General features: G+C 43.8%; 1 protein-coding gene across 3 annotated transcripts in view; it reads left to right on the top strand.

Moving 5' to 3' along the window:
- Positions 1-5235: 5235 nt before the first annotated feature.
- agap1 (ArfGAP with GTPase domain, ankyrin repeat and PH domain 1) overlaps positions 5236-18293 on the top strand; it is a 148181-nt gene continuing 135123 nt past the window's right edge. The window contains exon 1 of one of the 3 annotated variants that reach the window (XM_064311740.1): positions 5236-6286. In XM_064311740.1, coding sequence (XP_064167810.1) covers positions 6124-6286 — 163 coding nt within the window. In that variant the 5' untranslated portion in view covers positions 5236-6123. The remainder of the gene's footprint in view (positions 6287-18293) is intronic. The other 2 variants (XM_064311741.1, XM_064311743.1) reach the window with 2 other exon arrangements.

Here is an 18293-nt window from a genome sequence, read left to right as displayed (position 1 = left end):
TGTCTTTTTTACAAGATCGATGATACAGCAGGCAGCCTATTTGTTCAGTATGTGAATGTCATTACTGTTCATAAGAGCCATTTAAGATCTTTGCATATAAAGTATAAATGACTAATATATCAAATGACTAGTATATCAATAATCAGAACAAAGGCTACATTTCACACTGAGTTTCAAGACTTGAAAGCCTGGCTTCAGAAGCAATGATGCAAAACAAAATTTGTTGCAGTCAATAAATATCACAGCAAAACATTTGATATGAGTACAATGGTTCAATATATAAGTTGGTAGAAACTGAATAAGTGTGTATATGTGTGAATGCGTGTGTGTGTGTGAGTGTGTGTGTGTGTGTGTCCAAAGTCCAAAATGTCCTGGACACCATAAAATGTGAAAAAATAATTAATATATTTTATTTTTAATGAATATGCCTCCTATAATCAAAAGAATTTTAGAACTTTGCCCTCATTGATTTAAAAAAAAAAAAAAAAAACTTGTGAACAAGTAATTCTTGTGGCATGTGGTGTTTCCACATTTTTGGCCACTATCTGTACATGTGCTACTGTGCGACTTTTCTGGGGTACAAGTCTTAATTTTTTCACTTGGGACAAGGCTGAAGGCTTTCTGCTGGAAATGTTAGCAGACAATGCTGGATTGTGCATGCTAACTTCCTGATTCCATAGGGACAGGAAGCTCAAACGTGGGTGGCATATCATAAGTCAAGGGTGCACAACTCCGGTCCTGGAGGGCTGGTCTGCGTGCTGGTTTTTGTTCCAACCAGTTACCTTAGTTTTTGTTTTCTGACAGCTCTATAAACTACGCTGGTTCACTCCTGTACTTGAGCACAGTAAAATCTTTAGGATACACATGCAGTCTGCAGCTGTAGCTGATGCTTATACAAATGTGATTGATATGATTGAACTAATTAAATAATTAGAAGTAGAAGTTGGCACAAAATCCTGAAATGCAGCAGCCCTTGTGCACCTCTGCCCAAAGGGAAGTCCCTGAACTGTAGCACAGATACTGCAGGAGTTAATGAAAACTGTCAGCCAGAAAAGGAATCTCCCGCAATTACTGGGACAGTAAAATCCCAAACTGCAAGCATAGGTGGTGCATTTTGCTGTCCCACATATATTCTAGGGACCTTTCACCAAATAAATTTCTTCCATGATTGAAGGGGCACTGTAAATAAAAATTTCAATCCCAGTTCAGGTTCACATTCAAGTTAATTTAGAATTTGAAATTCATTTATTGAACTTAAACAAAATAAGATAATATTCATAGGCTACAAATGACATAACCTGGGATTTTGTTATATAAGTTTAATCCTGACCAGAAGGGGGAGCTAAAACACTGGCTTTTGTCCTCCAACATTAATGCCTAATTGGTCTGCAGCCTGCAAAAATAAATAAATAAATGAATGAATGAAAATTCTGCTTCTACAACCTGGCAATTGACGCACAACAAAAGAGAAAGTGGCTGAAATATAAAACGCCATCCTTGCAGACACTGGCACGAACTTAACTAATGGGAAATAAGCCCACCTTTAAAATATATAACAAACCACAAACTGAACCAATATGAAATGAGCCCACCTTTATAATAAATGACAAACCACTCAACTGGACAATATGGAAAGACTGTGAAAACGTCTCCTAAAAGGAAATATAATATAAAAATAAGACATAAAATAAATGGATAATATTCTTACTATAAGGTAAGAATGTATCCCATTCTTACCTACATTTTTACCATTTCAAATCCCTTCAAAAGAACTCTTAAACTGTATAAAATGAAAATAGATCATTACGAATTGTATAACAGTAAAGAATCTCACAGGGGACACGCTGAAATCTGTAGGAAAGAAAAAAAGCCTATTCAACGTCAGCAAAAACAGTTGTGTACATGCAGTTGAAGAAGCTACAAACGTAATTGTGTAATAATACAAAGCTGATCTCCAAAATAGGAGGTGGTGGTGGGCAAAAAAGAGACTTGTGCTGCAAGTCTTATGGCGGTCATACAAAGCACTTCTTGACCATAGGTGGATCCTTATATTTTTCTTTCTTTCATTGGTTTAATTCAATTTAAATGTGTCTATGATTGAGGTTTCTTTTTTCTTTGGGTGGAGGGGAGTTGGTCCGAATGTGTGTATGGGGAAGGGTTGAGGTGGAGTGTTGTAGGGCGGAGAGTGGTTTGGGTTGATAAAGGGAAATTTTGTTTGGGTGCGTTGGTGGGGATGGAGGGGGGGGGGGGAGCTTAAGGAATGGATTTTGTTTTGTCAACATTATCAGCATCCTGAAAGCAAACCAGAGAAACAACCAGCTCTGGTTTTCACTGAGCTTTTTCCATCAGCCAAAGGGTTAGACATGTCTGACTCTTACAAAGTTGATATTCAGTTTCCATTTGTAAAATTGCTGTATACAAATATTTAATGTTGTTTCTTTTAATGAAATTCCTTTTGCATTTTAAATTCAAGTCGAGTGGGGAAAAAAACATTTCCTACTATAAAATATTATAAAAACCAATAGAATGCTAACATTTGAAATACCGTGTGATGTCAACACACATGCACACACATGAGCAGACAAGAATGCTCACACACGCACATACACACACACAGACACACACACACACACACACACACACCTACATTATTGTCTAGCCTCTGTAAGAAATTGATTGTATTTGAAACTCAATGAAGCCTCTGTTTTGAAGCCTAAGCTGTGGATGGTTTGGGTCAGGGAACAAAGCCACCATAGCAAATGTCAAATGTTATCCAAAACCTATTCTGTTCGCAGTTAGCTTGCTAGTAAAAGTCAGCAATTCTCAGACATGATGAGACAAGTAAAGTATTTCCATAATTGAAATGGAGCCTGAAAACCAGAGTACTGTACATTGCTTCCTCAGAGCCTGTGCTTCATGATGCATAATAGACAGGAATGTAGATTTAGTCTAAAAGTCTAACAATATATATGATTCCCCGCTTGTGAAAGATTGTGGTCATGATTATCAAAGACTATGGGGTCATAGGGAAAATGCTGTTGCACAAAAGAGGGATATACTGTCTATAAAAACAAGGGATTTCCTCAAACTTTCATGAGCTCTTCAGTCTTAAAACCAAATCCATTATTTTAGTGTAAATATCAGGCAAATTCAAGGGTCGTCCTTTTAATATTCTTTATAATATTAATTGTCAACCAACTGGTCAGCCACAGGTTATTTCAGTTGGAATATGCACCTAAAATAATACATGTATCGAATATTGAATATGTTTTATTTGACAAGGTCCATTCTAATATGAGTAATTCCTTCACTAATTCCATAAAAACAGTGATATCTTTCTGTATTTCATGATTAATGGATCAGTGATATTTTAATGGATTGATTTATAACACAGAGGTGTGTCCCTGATTTGATGGATGCCTTGCCACCTGAGGAGGGATATTGAGTTGAAAAAATCCAAGCAGCAACTGAATTCAATTGGTTTGGCCTCTTTTTCTTTCAACCAGACTTATCAGGGTTGTGCTGATAAGAAAATGTAGACTAGAAGGACTTTCAAGGTCACTGCGGAAGGACACTCTAAAATGTGTATCACAGCAAGAACAAAGGCAACAGGAACACAAAACCACAAATAAACAAAGTAAATGAGAGCAAAGCTGATAATCAATGATAATATAGAAATCTAAATCCGCGGATAACATGTAACGGTGACCTATCCATGAGTGTAACTTTACAACATGCTACCAGCATGTAGTGCATATCCAACATTTTTATGCTAGCTCTGATTTCACTTATGTCTAAGTGATCAGTTGCTAGATGTGCGAGACGTCAGGATCTGTGAAGGTTCCGAGTGACAAGCATGAAAAGCAGGCAGATGAAGCATAAAAAGGTGTGCTTCGACTGTAGTTGCCTCGAAAGACGGGGAGAGCAGCTCTTTGGTTCTGATAGGTGCATATAGCTTGCTGCACCACTAGGAGGCGGGTGTTGGGAAAATGCGAGGTTTTATAGGTTTTTATATGCGGCGAAGAAATGAATCATGGCTTAACAATCATTCCAAGCTTCCGCTTCTCCCTTCCATATCAATACTTATAACGAAAACGAATAATAACAGCAACAACAACAACAGCAACAACAATAATAATAATAATAATAATAATAATACATTCTTTTATTATTCTTACAGAACTACTTATCTGGGACTATTCCCTGTGTTTTTAATATATGCTACTTCACAATTCCAGGCTTACATTGTATCAATGGACAATCTTACGTGAAAAAGCTTAAGCTTAGTTTTTTTTTTTTTTAATCCAATAGTCTATAAACAATTAAGATTATATTTAGCAAATTTCCAAAGTTTATGAGCAATTTTCTATATCAGTAGCCTACTTTTTGTTTACTGAATTCACATGCAAAATGATTAAATAAGTGCAATCCATTCATAGGCTCCCATGAACACCTTCACGACAGTGCCTGTCTTCTGTAAGGACAAAAAAAGCTTTAAGCAAGCGAAATAGTAATATATAGTTTTAAAAGAAAATATTGAAAAAACATATTGTATAATTATATTCTTCAAATGCTATGCTTTGACATATGCCTGATGAAAATGCAAAACTATTTGTGACATTCCTGTAGCCTATATAAATAAGCGAAAAGCTAGATGCTAATGTGGACAACAATGAAGTAGCCTTTGAACTACAGTTGCAACAAATGATCAACTATATAGTTCGTTTTGCAGAACAAGTTAGAGTTAGGTTAAACTAACACTCCTTCACATACAATGTTAACAGTGCTATTGGATTACGTTAATATTTATATACCAAGGACGCTCCCTGAAGTTACCATTGCTCCAGCAGATCTGTACACTATCCTAATTTAGCACGGACAAAATCTACCTCTTGGGAATTTAGATTACGCATTGTTTTAAAAGACATAAAGCCTAGTTGAGTGGTTAATTAATAATCTGTCGCACCCCCTTCAATAGACCTGGCTAGTATGTGTATGGCTGTAGCCAAGTTAAAAGCAACACTTGTTTTGTAACAATACTTGGCAGTGTGGGCTACTTCTGTTCATAACGAAACGATCTTTAGATATGGCATGATCTGTAGTTGAAACGATGCCGCAAGTGGTTATGATTACCAGTAACCAGGACTTAATTCCAATAGCTATCCCAAAGTCACACATACATTATTTGGCAACATGGTCCTACGCAGCGCCTGCGCAGCACTGATCCTCGTGAACAAATGCTAGGAGACGTCCAAGGAATGAGCAGGCGCAGTGATGTCAGACATTGGAGGAAGAAAATTCCACCCATCCACTGCATACGGATCAGGGAGAGGAAATACTGTAGTTGCTATTGTAATTAGTAGCTGGTATTGTTGTGGTCATATGTAGTCTTCCATACGCTGGTACCATGTGGGGCCGAATCGGAGCTGGAGTCGCTATCCAGTGCTAGCTCCCCAACTAGCAAACAAGATTAGTTTACTGCTAGGCATGACAAGGGGTCGGCTGAGTCACCAGGAGTTCTGCCTCCTTGTCCAGCACTAGCTAGCCAGGAGTCGGAGGGCCTGCTACTCCGCATAAGGGACTCGAGAGCGTAGCCTTCATAGCTTTTTCTACTTTTATAGATGCAAATCTAACGCTTGATGTTTTGTGGTTTATTGTCCCTGTAATCTGTGTGAAATTCGGGAGTGGATATGGGGAAGCTAGGTCGGGCCGACTGTGGAACACTGTCGCTCCGAGGAACTGGAACCAGGGGGGCGCAGTTTCTTTCCCCAGCGTTAGGGCTTCTATTTTGGGATCTGCTGTTTGGAATTACAACATCGTGCACCCTCTCTGAGGCACTTAACATCTGAGAAGCAGAATATTAGCAAAGAATACAAGACTGCACTTGTCTCTGCGCGCTAGCCACCTAGCTAGCTGGCTACGGTGGTAGCAAACATTACAATCAACAGCCAGCTAGCTAGCCAGCTGGGAGCGTTTGCTAGCTGTCAGGACCAAGCTAATCGATAAGAAATTTTAGTTAATGTTAGCTGACTAAATAACTGTAAAAACTCTTATTAGGTAGAGGGCTAGCTACCTATTTGGACATAGATTGAGAACAATTAAAGGACAAACACTACTGTTAAAATGAATTACCAGCAACACCTTGCCAACTCGGCTGCAATTCGAGCCGAAATCCAGAGGTTTGAATCCGTCCATCCGAACATCTACTCTATCTACGAACTCTTGGAGCGAGTTGAGGAGCCGATTCTGCAGAATCAAATTAGGGAGCATGTCATCGCCATCGAAGGTAAGAAAACATGCATTGCATTGATCACCTTAGTCTAACCAGTTAGCAGTTGTCCAGGATCATCACATTGTGTAACTAGGTAACCTGGCTGAAATTGATGCAAGGTAGCGAACGCTAGCTAACTGTTAGCTGAATGTAGAATGTCGGTGAAACGATTGATTGCTATTAAGCAAACGTACTACCTTACACTTTTTTGATTGTCGCCGGTGAGGGATTATTGGTTTCAATTTGTGATTAGACTGGATTTTTTTGTGTGCGGGGTATTACATGTTGCCTGCTGCATTTATTTGAACGTCTTTGTTGTCGCTTGTTGTGTATTTGTGGCTGTACACGGACCACCCGGCTATATTTTGTCACCTGCAATACTAATACGTCCTACTTAAGTAGCTTATATGTTTTATGTATGTAAGCTGTATTTTCTATATATAAGCCATAGTTTGCTGCGTCGGCTTGACCTTGCTGGTTAGACCGCATTCCCTTGTGTAATATTTTTAATATTTACACTTTATGCAAAAATAGTGTCGTTAAAATGTTAACTAGGGAGCTGCTAGTTAACAGCTTGTCTTCGTGCACCCTAGTTATAGCTACTGTATGTATAAATATCATAACATGTAATTTGCCAAATATGGTTGGTTAGCCAGGTAATTATTTTCTTACAGTTTTGCACACATTTGCCATGATTGGCCATTACTTCCTTTCTGTAGGTTCTTTTCTGTATTTAAAGTCAAATGTCAGATTTCGCAGATCCTTTGGGATCTCTTCACAATGAATACGTTTCGGAAGCTTGCATTAGGAACATATTTATTAACATCTGGGCAGATGTTAACCCTGAGAAAAGCCCATAAAACCTACCCTGGAATCCATGTGGCCTGCTTTTTTCTGTGATGCATTTGCGAAAAAGCTACCTTTAGCCTACATGCCATGGAAAGTAAATTGTGTCCATTGTAAGGTCGTTGAGTGGTCATTGATGGTCACTGTCATCAAAATATGTGAACTTGGTTGCTTTGTATTGAAACAGTTTGTGCATAGAACAGACGTTGTTCAAATAAAGAGTCTTCTTCTGTGAATGGAGTATTCCGTCCGTCCCGACCCAGAATACTCCATATTCTTTGTTATTGTCTTATCTCAGGAGGGCACAGGAAAGCTTGCAGCACAGTTGTGTGATGTAAATGTTTTTGGCTGGACCGCAACAGCGGGGCCAGCCCTACAAACGCGAATGTCTGTGAGTGAGTGAGTGAGTGATGAAGTTACACCATTGGTCGGCCGGATCACGTGTGTTAGGTCCAGCCATATAGGCTACTAGGTTTTAACCTGGACGGAGTGTGGCACAGTGGGTAAGGAACTGCGCTTGTAACCGAAAGGTCGCAGGTTCGAATCCCGGGTAAGGACACTGCCGTTGTACCCTTGAGCAAGGTACTTAACCTGCATTGCTTCAGTATATATCCAGCTGTATAAATGGATACAATGTAAAGTGCTATGTAAAAAAAAAAAAGTTGTGTAAGTCGCTCTGGATAAGAGCGTCTGCTAAATGCCTGTAATGTAATGTAATGTCTTGTTTTTCAGTAGTGTTGAAGGGGGCAGCGGTGCAGTTTTGGAGTTGCGCTAGTTACTGTTATGTGGCTGGGCTATATCCCAGGTGGGGCATAGCTGTTGTATCCTTGAGCAAAGTACCTAACCTGATTTGCTTCAGTGAGTATCCAGCTGTGTAAATGGAGTGTGCCTATGTAAAGGACATGGGCCATGCAAAGGAAGGGGCTCTGTAAAGCTAGAACAAGGCCTTTCATGGGCAGACCTGAAATGAATTGGACTAACTGAAAGTTTTATTTAATTTGTGCATGCTCGTTTATCTGTAGATAACACTTTAATTCGAAAACAAATTAACCGGCTACCATATTAATTTTGTAAATTAGTCTTTTTATTGCTTCTCACAGGAGGGGAAGCAGTGTGATTCTCAGCTTCAGGAATAAGCACTTGCTTAATGCTTTGTCTCCCACAATGCACCAGATGGGACAGATCTCAAACCCAATGATTTGATTCTTGATGCAGATGGGATTGAGCATTTACCAATCAATTGAGCAGGGTGTCCGTTCAGTGGAGCTCCTGGCAGAGGTGAGCTCACTGCTCGTCTCTTCCCTCATGCATTTTTAAATTGAATTGCCCTAAGTAGTCACAAGTGAACCCTGCCAAGCCGGGAGATGGATGCGCTTATTGTAACTCTTGCTTGTTTACTGGATTCGGGCTGCTCAAGAGGGCAACAGGGTTACCCTATTTAAAGCAGGCCTTGTGTTTTGGAACGTGCAATTTTTTTCAGGCCAGGGCTCTCAAAAACGCACAAAGGTACTTAGTGAAAACTCTGGGGAAAACGCATCTCCCCCGTGTACCAGTTTAGTGCTTATCTTACCACATTTTCTTTTGTAAATTCAGTTTGTAGCCCGTAGCATTTCTGCAGTCCTGGCAGTGGGGTTATCTGACTAGCACTGCCTGGATATGTTTGTGCCCCACAAGGATGACGTGCCACTTGGCCGGAGCCTTCGCTCCCAACATTTCTGTTCCCTTCCATTTTGTGTAGCGCTGTAGCAGGCTCTCCACACTCAAACCCCAGCAAGGAAAATACTGCAGGCTCGTGTCTCAACAGATATGCTCATGTTCGAATGCTCGGTCTCATCACCTTGGTTACGGCTTAGAGCAGAATGTCCTGCCTTTTACGCTTTCTCAGCCTCTGATGTATGATCGCGTGATAGCAGATAGAATCACACAATTCACCTTTGAAAACAGAAGGCTGCAGTTGTAGTTGGGGGTTAGGGTTAGGGGTAGTGTTAGGTACTGTCACTGACTAAAACAGCGATGCAGTAACTGGTACTGTCACTAACTAAATCAAGGATGTAGAGATGTTGGCCAGATCTGAGTGTTTACTTACTCGACAGTGGCTATTTGAGTGTTAATGAAAAATTTTGCTTGATCGATGGTACCAAATATTGGGACAGGGTGTCCGTCTTAGTTGCGGGGATCCCCCTACTGCGGTGTACAGCTTTCAGGTGAACCCCACAACTGAAGGCTGAATCTCGCTCTACGCTAGCGTTGGGGCTTATGACCGTAGCGGGGATGATGATGATGATGATGGGCAGAGATATGGCCACTCTGAGGCCTCACCGCGCATTAATCGCCGCGGCCCGCCGCACGTCCGCGCGGACGGGGGTCATGTTTGCTCTCGAGGCCTTGGGAGGCTCTCCTCTGATCCCTTGCTTGACAGATGGCAAATCCTGTTCCCAGGAACCGATGAATATGGAAAAAAAATGCAACGGATGCACCGTAACCCCGGGCAGCTGCGCGTTCCTTAATGGGACGGGTGGCGTTCTGCCGAACGCCGGGGGGCGGGGGGGAGCGGGGGGCGTGGGGCGGGCGCGTGGCGCTGAGCGGGGGAGAAGGCGAGGTGGCTCCGCAGGATCAGGGGAAACCTGGTTATTGCACGCCAAACATCACCGCTTACATAACGGCCAGCACCCTGCGAACGGTTAAGAGGTGCTTTCAGATAATGAAAGCGTGTTGTGCGTTACACAACCACGGGGGCTTACCGTGGCCACAGCATCTGTGGGACGATAGCGTGTCGTTGTGGCGTGCTGGGCTTTAGGACCGACCCGTTTACGAGCACAGGAAACGCGCAGCTCTCGTTTCTGACCTAAAGGATGCAACTGTGAGCAGCAGCATTATGAAAGAAGACCGCAGTAACTTTTACCTCCTCTTGATTTACTTTAGGCCAGACCAAGGTGAGCTGTGTCTTCATGCATCACACAATAGGCCAGAGTTGTCTGTAATGCATATTGTTACAATTGTTTGTGAAATGCACTATATATATACATTTTGATTTGATCCAGTTCTCTATCATTTGACTTACCTTTGAGCCAGGTTCCGTCCCTCTTTGCTGAACCAGCACTCCTGTTGCCATTATAACCCTTCCCAGAATGCCACAGCATCAGAGCGACCCAGTTACATTTATCGGGGGCATGGATATCGAGTACAACCCCGTCCCAAAATGAATCTGAAAGGCCAGACGGTTGTGCATATCAGCCAGTGGCATCAGGGATGAGAGTGATGTCATAAATGGAAATGGTGAAGGTGTACCGGGGAGCCTGATGTAAATGAGGGGTGAGTGCAGCGCTAACCGACTGAACCAGACTGGGCAGCTGCAGGAGGCCGACAGAAATACTCACAATCGCTCAGGCTGAACGGGTCCTGGAAAAGTGCCAAACCTTGCTCAAGTACACATGACTTCTCCCACTAAAATAAGCACAGAGACTTGTAGATGGTGCCCTCTCCTCCAAAGCTGTCAAACTTTCTTTCAGCTCCAAATAACATGCTTAAAACGAAACGCTTTTCTCACTGGGTGGGCTTGAACTGTTCATGTTTCAGTTAACAACCGAATGTGTAACCGTAGCAGAGGCAGTGCTAATATGCATATGTAGAACATGAACGGCTCAGTTCCAACTGGCAGCACGTAGCAACCAGACCTGGGTCAAATATGACTTTGAAATGCTTTAGTCCAGCTGTTTAGATGCTGGTGAAAACACTCATCGAAATCCCAGAGAATTTTCAGGGAATAATGTTACAACCAAAATGTACAGTCATATAAAATAATAATTTTGCTTTAAATATTGGTGAAAAGATGTTTATTTTAAAATGGCAGTAATTTGCAGGAAATTGTTAGCGCCTAAAGGGTTAAAGTATGTCAGATAGTTATTTGGCCCAGGTCTGATCAGGGCTAGTGTGTAATAACTGCCGCTGGGCCTTTTTGAGTATCATTCACTTGTCAGCAGTAGAGCTTATGAACGCTAGCGTGCTAGGAGCCTGAAGAGCATATTTGTGTTTCGGAAATTGATCCCGTAGCCACAGAAAAATCTGGAACGAAACAAAACATGCTGCAGGCTCATTATCAGACGACTTCCCCTGTGCATGTTAACGAGGCGATATGAGACAGCCGAAAACAAAAGGGGTCGCAGTCTTATCTTTGACAAATAAATGTAATCTTTGACTTAGATAGCCTGCCTTCATCAGTGTCTAACGTCTGGGAAAGAAACGTATGAACGTGTGTTCACAGTTGTCATCCCTGTTGCCCAGAGGGGCAGTTCTAATGATAAATCCCTTTGAAGAATGGCCTCATAAAGCCATTGAATGATATTTGCCATATTTCCCTGGAGTATCTTTGCCACTGTTATTGCGTTTTTTAATGGAAGACCCCATATTTTGTTATCGCAATATTCCGTTGCTCCCTCGATGTCTTGTGCCCTGTGAGAAGCGTATTCCACTGACTGCGTTTAGTTTTTCTGGAGTCCGAGTCTTCAGTTTGATTTATTTTGTGTATTCATGACAGCAATAACAGACAAAGGGAAAAGATAAACACACTTTACCAAACTTCCTTCGATGTGGAGGCAGGAGAAATGGTCCCCTAAACAAAGACTGTAATGTGATGTGAATGCCTCCTACGCTATTGTTTCCCAACAGAGGCTTTAATGGTCTAACTGTGCGACGTTTCGGCCTGTTTGAAGTCTTGGAGAAGGTCGATTTGATTGAAATGTCAAGGACTCAAGTGCTTGTGCTTCCATATGCTTCCGGAATGTAGCTCCCATTTTCTCTCGGCGAACCTTTGGAAGGGGTAAACAAGGCTTCAGCAGGCTTACCTAGCTCCCTGTCATCAACTTCCTAATGCAAACCAGTTTTGTAGAGAGGAATTGGCATATTAAACAATGTGAGCAGCTCGTAAGAACGAGTTTAAATGATTGAGAATGAAAGCGTGGCATTCATCTTTGTCATGTGAAATGTAGAACCAATGCATTTTTAAAGGTCCTGTGTGGTCATCATTCGAAAAATCGAGTTCTGTGATATTAAGCCTGCTTTAGTCAGTAGTGAGTTTTAAATTGTTTTTTTATTCATATTGAAAGCAATATAATTCTTATACCACTGCTCATTATAAAAGGATTTGATATTGACCCTTTGGAGACCATGTTGTTTAAATAAGCTGCGTGAGGGTTTACATTTAACCAGTTAGCGAAACCGTTTAGCAGGCTGCCAAACAGGAGCAGACTTGAGGTGAATATCTATTACAGGACTGACACTGTGTGTTCAACCATCTCTGGCGTCTATAAATGACTCGCCGTTGCCAGGAAATTGTACTCTGTTCCTCTTTATAAATTTGGAAAGTGTGCATAGGCTGACGTCTTTGCTTGTGGGCACTTTAAATGTCTCAATGCATGCAAGTCTGCATGCATTACCGAGTGTCTCTGTCCCCCTCCCAGTCGCATTCCACTGTGTTCACCCTCCATCAGTTTGCGTTCTGGGATGAGGTGGAACCCCTCTTTCCCCGTGTGACGCTACTGGCAATTACACTGCATCCCACGGGGCAACCCACATCAGCACAGGTTCGATGCCAGACTTAAGGGCCATCCACACCCTGGAACAGTGCTTTAACAGACTGAGCCACCCAATAGCTCATCTGATTTGTATCAGTACCAGATGCTTAGTGTGTGAGCATTGAAATCATAGGAGGACCGTCAGTGCATTGCTTGTGACACAGCTGGCCCATAATGCTCTCTCTCTGCCCAGCTCGTCTAATGAGGGGTGTAAAATGGCTGCTGCGCATCACCCAGGTCGGTGGTTGTGGTTGAGATGAGCCTCCCCCATTTACTGTGTAGTATGAAGAGCTTTGCAGCTTATAAAAGGTGCTGCAAAATGCAATCCATTGTATTATACGTAGTGTTGTTGTTGCTCTTGTCATTGGTATTAGTTTTGTTGTTTTTATTTAAAAAATGCACAGCGATGCACAACTTGGTGTGGGGGCTGTAGTGGTTTTGGCTAAATGAAATATTAATCATTAGTATCGGACAGATGCTGAGATTATGTCCGATGTGATGCCGCAGTACATGCATGCTGCAGAGCTGATGTGCTTGAAGCACTGCTGGGGCTATAAATGAAGTGAAAATATCATGCTCAAAAAGAAGCCTAATCGTTTGAGCCTCTTATTTTAAAATCAAATTTTAATTAATCCTTCTTTGCCAGCCAGACTCAAACAGTGCTGTACAGACACCCAGTCTGTCTCTCGACTCATGCAGTCTGCCAAGTAATAAAGTAAGCAAGTTGACATATTTAGCTATAAAAATAAAATCAGGTACTTTTCTCCTTCGTAAGTTGACGTCTGTGCTGATCTACTTCCTCCATTAATGTGGATGTTGGGTTGCTGATTGCATTTGTGGCCGCTGTCTGCTTCTGTACCTAGCTAATATGAGCAGATAAATATCCTTGATGGATGCCGGCCTATAATTTCCCATATCGTGCCTTCATAATCATTGTTGTTGTTTTTGTCGTCATAGCAGAATTGACGCTAGGAACGTGGCTGTTGTTATTTGCAGAACGCTTTTGGAGTGCATGCATTAATGAGCGTTCCTTTAAACAGTATACAAACATGATATTGTGATCCACACAGGGCTAGCGATGTTGCGGGGTCAAATTGCCATTAATATGTTACCAGTGATCTAATTGGCTAATGGGTTAGATGAGAGTGAGAGATAGGATTTGTTGGTAAATGTGACAGCTCTAGTATGGCAGTATGCTGGCTTTGTACCACTTTGGTAAGAGAAAGCCAGATTTAAATGAGGTAACCTGCAGTCTTTGGTGGTGGCAATAACTTTGGTTTGATTATTTTTTGCATAATAGGCTAAATGTTTTAAAGCAATTTTTGCTGTTCTGTTGACTCTAAGGGTGACCAGATTGTGTGGGCCAGTCCTGCATTTTGACCTTTTGTTCTTTGTCCTGAAAGGACTCCCTGCAGCGCATATTTTAAATGCAATGATAAGACTACACGCTGTTTTATTCATTCTTTCATTCAGTAAGCGTTCATGTCAATTTAAACCGTTAGACGGAATTTGAATGTTACTAGTGAGTCTCAAGAGCAAAGCTGCTTTTGTAACGTTTCTGATAACATAGGCTACGCGTACGTAGCCAATTATGAGCAGTGGAATTTCAGACATGATGTTAGCATGCCGATTAAAGCGCTATACCTGAATGGCGTGGTATTTCTCAATGGCGGTATGACGGTGTGAAGCTCTCCCGCTCGCCCCGCGTAACAGCAAGCAGAAGGTATTCTCCTTTCACCCAGTGCTTGCTGGCGTGTTAGCGCCATTAATGAGGACCTGCGCAGCACGCCTGCGGACCTGCAGACCTGCCCGTCGTGTGGTCAGGCTCGGAGCGTGGGTGCACATATAGACTTCCTGCAGAACCCCCGCAGAGACGCATAAAGAAACCGTGAGAGCACGCAGTAATGCGACACTGAGGCAGGGGGCGGGAACTCAACTGTTCACAGCGCTCTTGTGAGGTGAGTGCTTTCAACTGCTGAAATGGACGATTCTGGAAAGGTGTCAGAAAGCAGCTGGGATTATGTCTGGCCCTTGGTGCTGTTTGCTGTCACAACAGCAAAGCAGAGATGTGAGTGTATCAGATGCAGAATCTGAAGTGCGCTTATTGCTGTCCCATATTTGCCTAGCTGTTTGATTGAATCCTTTGAAGAGGAGTGACTAATCACTTATATGACCATATATTAGTAAGAGCGAGAACTCATCCGTTTGGATGCTTTATGTAACCTGCAGAGAGGAATTCAAAACACTGTCGCTTTTTCTGGTGGCAATTTTCACAAAATGATCGCAATTAAAGATAAACTTCAAGAGACAATCTGCCGTATTTTACGTAGAAAAGAGAATAAAGCTGCCCCAAAAAAGCCACTGAGATACAGGCCTAACAGATGCAAACAAGTCGCAACGTTATCAATTATTAACGAGTGGAACAGAAGAACACCGCCGTGGGGGATTGCACCGCATTGCCCTCACACGGGGTGAATCTAGTTTCATCTCCGAGTCTCTGTATCCTCAGATGGTGTGACGGGCTGGCCATTGCCCAGCGGATCTGCAGTGCTGGGGGCTGGGCGCAGTGCGCTGCTCTGTGTGCGTGTAGTCTGAGGAGGACACTGACGTGGGCTAGGAATGTCAGAACTGCTCGACTTCAAGAAGAGGCGGAGCAAGCAAGCGTGCGCATAGGCGGCAGCCAAACAGTAGTAGAAAGTCAGTTTAGCAGGGCGATTATGAGCCTGCATTGACAGGATTATTGACAGGAGTATTGGGCCGATGTGTAGCGGATGCTGTGTGGGGCCTGCTTCCTTTCGGCGCTCATGCTATTGGATCGCGGCTTTTACACAGGCCGCGGTCCTGTGCGGGACTCCGCGTATGGTGCGGAGACACGTAGCATAGTATCAGCCTGATGTCAGTGTAGAAATGTAGTGTTATGATACATCAATCCAGATCAATGTATTGGTTCTGAACCAATCGATACAACGTGATACAAAATTGATCCGTATCGTTATGAATTGTGGCAACGCTTATGTGAATGTCTGTAATCATATGGCGGTTTGAGCTCCAGCGACACTGTTTACGTTTCTGACTCAACCCTCGTCCTCCCTCGCGCTGGTGCTGTAATAATGCGCCAGGGCTGTTAACCACGTTTCTAAGGGCAGTTTCTGAGCAGCCCCCAGGACCCTGCCGCTGGACCGCGCCTGCTGGAATGCTTTTTGGCGGTGATGACATGCTGCGACATGCCGCGTAACATCCGCTGCGCGTCCACTCTGCTGCTGGTGTCGTTCCGGGCCTGTCCGTCTGACGTCTGCGGCGTCGCCGATGAATCCGATTGGTTCTCACACAGCCGTTTCATCCACTTCCTGCGAATGCGCTTGTGCCGACCTGGCTGTTGTGCCGACCTGGCTGTTGGCTCACGGAATGGCGCCGGCAGTTTGAGCCCTGAAGAGTGAAACGGAACACCTGCTCCCGTTCCCGGGCGGACAGTTAGCCAGCCGCCCGCTCGCTAGCCCGGCCCGCGCTCAGTCTTTCTGAGGGGCGAGACAGAATCAGACCAGGAAAGGGCTTACATTCGCGTTTTTGTGTGGCCTTAGCTGGCTGTAATTCGTCAGGCGTGGGAAAGGCGGAACCCTTCCCCCCAGGTGGACGGTCTGTCGCCGGCCTGATTTAGGAAACTGCCTTTCACCATCCAGTCCTCGCCTCGCTTCTTGAGTCTCTCTCTCTGTCTCTCTCTCTCTCTCTCTCTCTCTCTCTCTCTCTCTCTCTCTCTCTCTCCTCTCCCTCTCTCTCTCTCCCTCTCCCTCTCCCTCTCTCTCTCTCTCTCTGCTCTCTCTCCTCTCTCTCTCTCTCTCTCTCTCTCTCTCGTCCTCTCTCTCTTCTCTCTCGTCTCTCCTCTCTCTCTCTGCGCCCCGATTCCTCTGCCGCGAGCCCGATGTGAGGCTGACACCGGGCCGCAACAATGGCGTGCCGCAGATCCTCAGGAGGTAAAAAATAGCCTGCCCCCCCTCCCCGAGCCCCCGAAGCTTTCCTGCCTGGGGAGCCATTCAGCGGGACATCCCCTTCTGGGCCGCTGCAGTTCCCCACGGGGCGCTGTCACTTCCCCACCCCTCCCCCGCGCCCGCCCAGGGCCCAGTGCAATCTGGCACAGCTCTCGTAGTTCCTCTCTCCACTCACCGGCTTCCTTAAAATCTGACCTCGCGCCACAGGCTCATACTCTCTGCGGTCAGGGCGGTACAGGGCGACGACCCCGCCCACTTTGAGGACATCCAGCACCTTCAACCCAAACACATCTATTGAGTATGGGCGGAGCCTAAAGCGATGGGTCTTGTACCTGTGCCAGAGAGGCTGGGGTATTAATGTGTGTATTTGCATGTGTATGCGGGTGTGTGTATGCACATAAAACTGTGTGCTAACTTTCCCAAAGTTCCACCTAACTCATCGGCAAACTGAAGAGTGCCTTTGAGGGATACATTATTAAGATGCATAATTATTGCATTTGATTATTGTATAATCATGCAAAATTGATACTGCCACGTGACTTTTTCTCAGAGTAACACAGCGAGCTTTGGCTGGTAACCTGCAGGTGTGTGTAACTTGTTTGTGTGCGGGGGGGGATGGGGTGTAGGCCGGGGGGGGGGGGTCATTCTTTGAACAATGAAAGGCTCTTCCTGTATTTCCAGTGTGTAGTGAGTAAGCATGTGCACAGCTGCTTTCATTTGGGAGTGTTATTAAAGGTATCATTGGGATTTAAAAAGCCTGGGGACTGTGAAATATCATGAACAGAACTCGTACGAGTGAGCTGCCATCATTAATCCCCATCTGTGCTGCCATGAGATGGACTTTATCTCCTCATTTCTCAAAGGGTTTGCAAATATTGAAGATTAAAATTTGTCCATTTAAAAAAAGTGCAGCCTTTTTTGCTCATCCCTTTGTGTGTGTATGTGTGTGCACGCGTGTGTGTGTGCATGTGTAATATGAAAGATGATAAAGGGCCAGTGTAAAGCTCTGAAAGTGTAAAATAACGTTTAAAATAAAAAAACTCAGAACAGAATAGTTGTAATACATCATCCGGGTGGAATGCTGGTAAAAGCAGGTTCACTAATACAGAAAGGGAGCCGCAGTACTCATAGCTGCAGTGATTGAACTGAACGACAGAATAATCTAAGGATTTAGGCCTATAACCTAAAATCAGAACCTTACAAACCTCAAACTCACAGTCAATCTTGCTAGCACCCTGTTGCGATCGCACCTGGCTCATGTAAGGCGGAGGTGAGCAGCGAGTGTACTCACTGCTGCGTTAGTGCTCTGCATTTCACTGCCTGGTGTATTATTTGCGCTGGACTGGCTGATAAATGGTTGAATCAGCTGACCTTTCTCAGATTGTGTGCAGCTGCTCTCCCTCTGAGGCGGCGGACTCTTGATACGCTGAGCCCGTGTGCAAACACGCCGGCCCTGACGCAGACGCGTTCGGGAGGAACCGCTGCCAGCTTCTGCGCAGTCATTCGGCCGCACAGATGAAGCGACTTTCCGACCGGCGAAAGAGCAAAGGCTGCCTTCAGAAGGAACATCTGAAGTGATTTCCTAACGATTGCAGTATCTATTATTATTGTATAACTGCTACT

Source organism: Anguilla rostrata, chromosome 15 (genome assembly GCF_018555375.3).
Source record: "Anguilla rostrata isolate EN2019 chromosome 15, ASM1855537v3, whole genome shotgun sequence".
Lineage (NCBI taxonomy): Eukaryota > Metazoa > Chordata > Actinopteri > Anguilliformes > Anguillidae > Anguilla > Anguilla rostrata.
Note: the sequence above shows the minus strand (reverse complement) of the source record. Positions and strands in the feature narration are given on the sequence as shown.